This window comes from Tupaia chinensis, unplaced genomic scaffold, assembly GCF_000334495.1.
Source record: "Tupaia chinensis unplaced genomic scaffold, TupChi_1.0 Scaffold000165_2, whole genome shotgun sequence".
Lineage (NCBI taxonomy): Eukaryota > Metazoa > Chordata > Mammalia > Scandentia > Tupaiidae > Tupaia > Tupaia belangeri.
The window spans coordinates 3,342,383-3,349,916 of record NW_006159640.1 but is presented as its reverse complement, the minus strand read 5'-3'; the positions used below and the strand labels follow the sequence as shown (position 1 = coordinate 3,349,916).

The window sequence follows — 7,534 nt, the reverse complement described above, 5'->3', positions numbered from 1 at the left end:
CCATTCTCCCATCCTCTTTTCGGGATCTTGGGGGCACACACACACACACACACACACACAGCATGAGTTTAAGCCACCAGGTCCAGGACTTGAACCACAGTCGACTACATGGGAGTCCAGCGACATAGCCATTATGCCAACTGCTGGTCCCGTGCGTCTATATTTTTAAAAAAGAATTATTTTATTTAATTTTGTTTATTTATTTTAATTTGACCACAGAGGGACAGAGTGAGAAAGAGTAAGAGATATGGAAAGTGAGAAAGCAAGCCGCCAGGTCCAGAATTCAAACTAAGGCTGGCCATGTGGGAGTCCAGCGCCCTTAACCACCATGCCACCTGCCGGATCCGCTTCTGTATGTTTTAAGGAAACTAAAAATGATCATATTGAAATAGAAAAGTGCCCAAAAAAATTGATTATGAAAGCAAACACAGGCAGGCAAATCACATCCCTCGTGGCAACGCTGGGTATGCGGGGCCTTTCACAGGTAAGATACTCTCACTTTCGCTGGTGAGAAGCTTATAGACTAAAGGCAATCTGCCCAAATGACCTGCATGCTGTCTGCTGAATATGCAGACATACAGGCTAAGTCTACTTTGTATTTGGATGTGGGGACAGTTTTCTGCATCTTCCTACAAATCAATAAGACGAGTGGAGTATTCCGTTTTCAAACCCGAGCTCGTGAAAACCTGCTTTTGTTGCCATGATCTGAGGCACCACTTGGTATACTGCAGAAAGTGCACGAGACCGGATGGGATCAGCTCTGCTCCGGGAGGCCAGCTCATCTGTTATCACAAGTCCCCTGCCCTTCTGTTCACACACACGGCTTTCAGTTGCAAGCTCTGAATCAGGAAATGTAACCTTCTCGGTTCATGGGACAATCAAGGGAACGAGATAATGATGGTGCTCCTCGAAGGGGTACGCCCCCGCGAATTCAGCAACCGTTCTATTTGACTGAACACTGTGTCTCTTTGGATAGAAAAATTAAAAGAAAAAAAAAAAAACCAAAATACCAAAAAACCTAATTTGGAAGGATGTGCCTGCGTTATCCCAGCCGTGGCATCCCAGCATGCCTACTGGCGCATTCTTTCTGGAGTCCGGTGCAGACGATCTGATTTGGCACTTAATGTCCCTAATCCAGGAGTGCACGTGTGGCCTTCCACCTGTCATTAAAAGACTATAGGCGCTTGTCTTCTTCCGCAACGCCTGGGGGTCGTGCTGGTACCAGCACTGTCATCGTTCTCACTTTCATTATCTGAACTCTCAGGAAACACGGATGCAATAGTCACAAGGTGAAAAATAACAGCAGCATTTTCATGACACAAAGCACGACGGTGAATGTGCAGCAGGGGCCGAGGGGTCTTCAAGTCCGCTGACGATCGAGGTGTGCACTGCGGTCACAGCCCTTGGGGTGAGCGGCGTGGGAGACCCACGTCACCCACGGTCGGGAATCCCAGTGACAGTGACCATGAGGGACAGGCCATGCCATTTCCATCTGACTCAGGACGGTTTTCTGCCCCCATCTTCTGGGCCTCTGCACAGGTCTTACACTTTTCCACCCAATTTTCTGCACCCACTGCCGAAAGCGCGGACTTCCTATGTCCTGGGATTTCTCAGGAGGCAGGGCTATTAGTGCTACACCCAGAAAATAAGTCACCACAGTGAGGACGGGGCATGAGGCCGTGCTGCTGGGCCCTGAAACAGCAGGTGTGGCATGGGCTTCTCACACTTTGGTGTCACATGACCCTGGCTAAGCAGGCAGGCCAGAGAACTCTCCCCTCAGAGGGCCTCCCTTAACTGGGAGGGATTCAACGTGTGCAGGATCTAGCACAGGGCAGGACCTGACACAAGGAGTGATCTGGGTGTCCCCTCTGGAACTGAGTCAAAATGGAACAGTGCCCACAAGCCATCTCCCTCAACCAGGCCAAAGACAACCTTGGGCGCCATGCCTGCTCTCTGGCCCTGCAGTCCACACACCTCCTTTCCAAAGCTCCGCAGGGCAAGGTGCAGAGTACACAGGAGGGCCAGGACAGGCTACTATGGAAGGGCTGTCTGTGGAGGTGACCTCAGGACACTCCCAGTTGGGGAGGGAGACAGACATCCACAGCTTGGGGAGTACAGGATGAAGGGGGGCAAGCAGGAATCAGGAAAGGAGATCGAACTAACGCTGCTCCAGGGTCAGACCCTGGAGAGGTAAAGGAGGGAGAGGCCTTAGCTCAGGACATAGCCCGAGCAGAGCCAGGGATGCCAGAGGCAGAGCTGCAGAGCACACAGCAGCAGCACAGGACAGGCCAGTCCCCGAAAAAGTGCTCGGGCCCATGGCTCCTACTGTGGCTTCCACCCTTGGCTGCAGACATGGACACAGGTCCACACTGTGGGACTGCCCAGGGGTTGCAGCCGGTCATTTGAACAGGGGGCCAGCCCCAAACCCCATTTGCAGCCTGCTGCTTCCCCACCAGCATCCCACAGCACGACGGGCCCCTGCAGTGGGGCTTGGCACCCGAGCCTTGACCAGAGGGGTGGGAATGGCTACACCCACTTCTCACCCATCCCCTGCCAGCTATGAACTGAGTTGCCCAAGAGTTAATCACTTTTCTGACGGTTTATTTTATTCATCTTTGGTAACAAATGGCTGAAATCAATTAAACTTGCTTTCCCCTCAGCTGATGAAGTTAATTATGATTTGTTATGGTATCTGATATGTAAATGATTAGAAAGCAGACTTACGTTGGACCGGCTGCCTCCGGGCGGCACCGGATTAATCATTGTGTAGATGTTGTCACTGGAATTTGTTGAATCTGTAGAACAGTGGAAACCAGCAAGTCGGGGTGATTAATTCATTTCTTAATTAAAACAAACTCGTGGCACTTGAACTCATTCTTTTGTATTTTATCACCTAAAATTTCCTCTAAGTACCACCATTTTCTGGCTAATTTGTATTTAATGAAGATTCACAAAGTTTTTAATCACAGAAAATTCAACTGCGAAAACCACTCAACCCTGAAACGAAGCCTTTCCAGGTGTCTGGTCAGCAGTGTGGACATGGCACAGGGGGCTGCAGGGTCCAATCCTCGGCTGCCCAGCCCATACCAAACCTGCTTTCCAGATGCTCCCTGGGACCAGGTGGGCCCCCCACCCCACAGCCCTGCCCAGTGTTCTCATCAAATCCGGGAAGGACGCGTGCTGGGAGTTACCCAGGGGCCATGCTGCCAGGCTGCCGGGGCAAGAGGGAGAGACGGGGAGGGGGCCGGAGGCAGATTAACATATGGAGTGGGTTAATGTGACCCAGTCTGAATGTAGGTCATGCAGCTCATCAAAATGCAGCAGCAGAGAGGCAGCCGGAGCGGGAGCCGAGTATCAGGGACGCCGCCAGCTCCACCCCTGCAGCTGAGCAGCTTCCCAGTGTGGGCAGCTGAGGAGGGGTATGGGGAGAGCCCCTCCATCTCCCAAGTTTGCCAGAAAAGGCTCCTTAGGAAATGAGCCACTGCAGCGACACGAGGGGCAGGAACCGTATTTTTCGGGCAGAAAACCGATACCGCGCCGTCTGTCTTGTGGGGGTGGGTAGGGGCTGTATGTTGAATCCCCAGTGGCTGGCAAGGACGCTATTCTTAGCCGGGAAAGAAACATAGCTGCGGTGTTGTGTGCACGTGTGCACATGCCCACGTGTGTGTACACGTGTCCTCCTAATTAAAGAAAGAGGGAGCAAGCCGGGCTATCCTCCATCGAGGACCAGAGGCCAAGCGCTACAGAGATCTGAGCGGGGTTGCACCACAGATCCTGGTCCCAGGATGCCAGAACCCAAAAGGCTCTTTTCTGGTCACCTAGGGAAACTGCCACCCAGGAGAGGGCTCTCCCTAACAAGAAGCAGCAGGAGCAACAACACCCCTTGTTCCCAGGCCTCTCTGCTCAGCCCTGTCCTTCAAAAGCAGCACCCGGGACCAGAGAAGAGGCGTGCCGGTCTGAGGCCAGGCACTGGGTTGGCGGCCTCGCGGGCCTGCTGCCCTGAAGCCCTGAAGCCCTGAATGCCAAGGTGCCAGGTGGAGGGTGTGCTGCTGAGCAAGGAGGGGCCGGTGAGCTTCAACTTTGTACTGGGCCCTCCCTAGCAACCACTCATTTCTACTGGTCTCTCCTTCCCCCTCAGACACTCTTACCTGCAGGACTAGGCATGATGGGTGTTCCTGGGGGGCCGCCACCACCAGGAGGTCCCTAGAGATGAGAGACAGAAACCAACGTCAGACCCTCACCCAGCAGCTCAGCACCCATCCTCTGCTAAACCTGCAGGGCATGTTCAGAGCCAGAGTGTTCAAGCTCAAGGAGAACCTGGCTTGGACTTCCCCCTTTCTTCCTCCAACCCAGCCCAACTGGCACCTGTGGGTCTGTGTGAGCACATGTGCACATACATGCATGCAGAAGGGTGAAAGCCAGAGGTCTCTGGTTGGGGGTTATCAATTCACTGGTCCCCTTCCCAAAAGGAGATCCCACGCCAAGTCTTATTTGGGGATTTCTGGGCTCCCCCAGGCCTGTAGGGGTGCCTAAATATTGACCGCAAGTTTGGACAGCTTGGAACTGTGTTCAGAGGGCCCCCACTCGCCCCGTAGTGCTCCTGCACACTCGGTCAGGCACACGCGGCCATGATGTCCCAGATCACCCACTTACCACATAGGTACCGGGCGATGAGGAGGAGTATGGAATCTAGAAACAAGATGGGGAAGTCATGTGTTAGTCCTCCAAGAAGCAGCACACCCCCTTTGCTTCCAACCCACTCGGGGATGTGGCCCCACTCGTCACAGGAAGGCTTAGGGAGCAGTGCACCTAGCTCCCTGGATCATTCCCCAGGAGGGCTGGGGTGTGTGAAGTCCAGTTCCCTGAGCCAGAAAGAACTGACTCCAGAGCTGAGCCTCCTGCTTCTGCCTTGGGAGGGAGCCTGGGGACAGGGGAGCAGACGAAGCCTGCAGCCGGGGAGAGTGGGAAGAAGAGAGCTTCACCCCAGCCCACTGGCCTTCTCCTCTGGACTGGCTGCACTGAGCTCCTCACCCACTCCTTCCTCTGAAAGCTGGAAGCCAACCCTGCCAGAGACGAGGAGACGGGCAGGACACCCCACTGTGGATGGCCTTCTCTAAGCCCAAGTCCTCAGCTCAGGCCTTCGCACTCCTACAGAGGGCCAAGCTCCGGGTCAGCCAGTATGTTACTCTCGGGCCTCTGCGTGCACACCTGCACATGGCCTTCTGAGAGCAATCCTGCTGCATCTCCCAGTCCCCATGACACCTTCTCCCGAGGACAGAGCAACCCTGTACCCTGCACCCTTCCCTGGCCAGTAACCCCCCGCCCCCCGTGTACTCACTGAGTTAGCACTGTTAGGATTGGGCCAGGGTCTGCCAGCTCCCGGGCCCCTGAGAGAAAGAGAGAAAGGGAGATGGAGAGAGTAAAAGCTATGCACTCCAAGGGTGGGGCCAGCGGGGGCAGAGTGAGCTCGCTGGCGAGCAACAGGAAGCCCTTCACAGTGCCCTGGGGTCTAGAGGCCACCTGGGTGGCTCTGTGGGTGGAAATCTACTCACTCCTTTAAATTACACGTAAGACTTGTCAAAAGGTATGGGTCGTCAGGAAAGTCATGATGCATTTTTACATAGAAAAACATAAAAATTTAAGTCATGACTTCCCAGCGACCGAATGCCCAGAATTTCCTCTGCACATGTGTTTTCCCGGGCAGGAGTTCAGAATCTCACAAAGGGTATAAAAATCACGCAGCACTGGAGAGCAGATCTGGGCGGGGGGGGGGGGGGGGGGGGGAGATATCAAATCTTGATGGCTCCTGAGAGCTGTGTGAGCTGGGGCAAGTTACTTGGCCTTTCTGTGCCTCAGAGGCCTCATCTGCAGCCGGGGGATAGAAAGAACGGCCTCGTCGGCATATCCCTGGAGAGGAGGGCGCCCATCTGTGCGGCCCGCCCGGAGTCAAGCGCGGCACGTGCTGACACCAGGTGAGGCTCGGCTCTCAAGGCCAGGACCCGACGAGGAGACTGAGGCCCAGAGAGGTCCCAGCAACGACTCCTCTTGCGAGTCTCCCGGGTTGCCCGCAGAGGGTGGGGGAGCCACGGGCTCAGGGCCGCCGGCCGGGTCGTTTGTGCCTTACATGTTGATCCCGGGCATGGCGGGGCCGAGGGAGTTGGGTGGAGGTCTCAGGCCACTGCCGTAATTCTGCAACGATAACCAAGGGTCAGTCTATGAGAAGGAGGAGGGAATCGGAGAGAGGAGGGAGGAAAACGGACAGACAGAATATAAGTGAGAGGGTTAGTCTGGGCACGCACCTGTGAGAACAACACATTCTTTCAAAAAAGGAGGGGGAGGGTGGGGACCACGTGGGTCCACATGACAAGCCAGCACAGAGGGACAGTGAACGCTCAAGGCACCTGATGTCAAGCAAGCTGCTCACGTCTCCGCCCCCACCCCCTCTCGGGGTAGAGGGCACACGGCCCAGGTCTCAGAGAGGTGAGCGCGAGCCACTCGGGAATTCTGTGGGAGAGCACGGGTGGGGCTGACTATGGAGGGGAAGCCCACCCAAAAAGCCCAGGCCCCACCCTGCCCCAGACCTGAGTCATCCCCCACCCTACTGTGCCCATGCATCAGCACGGAGTGGCCCCGACAGGCACAGTGCTCAGGGAACAGGGAGAACTCTGTCTACGCCTGCAGGACAGCGTCTGTGGACAGAAGAGTCCACACAGGACTTGGAAACTCCCAGAAGTACAGATCCAGCTCCTTACACTCCACTGAGGCAGAGCAGGGCAGGTCATAGGGGACCCTAGGCCTCTTACCCCAAGCACATTTAGTCATGACCACCCCAAGGCCACCCACCTCCCCGCTTCGACTGCCTTCTTTTCTTCCTTTCTTTCTTTTCTTTCTTTCAAGGAGAGATTTTTGCTATATGGCATGTACACTTGCCAGAGAGACAGAAAGAGAGAAATCACCCCCCAGGGTGGATGGCCACACGACAATCCCTATTCCTCCACTCTTCTCTTGGGATTTTGGGCATGCACGGACATGCACCCAGCCTGAGTTTTAAGCTGTCTGGTCTGGGACTCAAACCGCAGTTGACTACGTGGGAGTCCAGCGACCTAGTAACCATTACGCCATCTGCTGGTCCCTCAGCTGCTTTCTTTGCAGGAATAAATGCCTTGCCTATGTGTCTTCCAATGCCCAGTCCTCCCTGCCCCACTGCTTGGGGATGACTGCCCCTTCTCAGTCTCTCCTACAATGCCGCATCATCACCTCCCTACAGCCTATGGCCTACTGGGCTATGATTACGGCCCCATGTCCATTTTCCAGCTCTCCCCCTGACCCCCATGTAAGTGCCTCTTGAAGGCAGGGACTGTGTCTTCATAATCTTATCTCCCTGCCCCTGGACTCTACACCATCCAACACATCTGGGTGCCCAGGAGGCCAAGGCTGAAGCTATCCATGAAGGAATAAGGAAAGTAAAGCAAGCTCCGCTCTTGCAGGACAATCTGCAAGAAGACGAGTGGTGGAATCGTTTTTTTTTTTTTTT

At 54.8% G+C, this 7,534-nt stretch overlaps 1 protein-coding gene across 3 annotated transcripts in view; it reads right to left on the bottom strand.

Annotated features, from left to right (window-relative positions):
• SSBP3 (single stranded DNA binding protein 3) overlaps nucleotides 1-7,534 on the bottom strand; it is a gene marked incomplete at its 5' end in the record, with an annotated part of 192,726 nt that overhangs the window by 8,808 nt on the left and 176,384 nt on the right. For all 3 annotated transcript variants that reach the window (XM_014586905.1, XM_014586906.2, XM_014586907.2), the window contains 5 exon segments: nucleotides 2,725-2,795; nucleotides 4,149-4,203; nucleotides 4,654-4,689; nucleotides 5,339-5,387; nucleotides 6,125-6,189. In XM_014586905.1, the coding sequence (XP_014442391.1) occupies nucleotides 2,725-2,795; nucleotides 4,149-4,203; nucleotides 4,654-4,689; nucleotides 5,339-5,387; nucleotides 6,125-6,189 (276 nt within the window).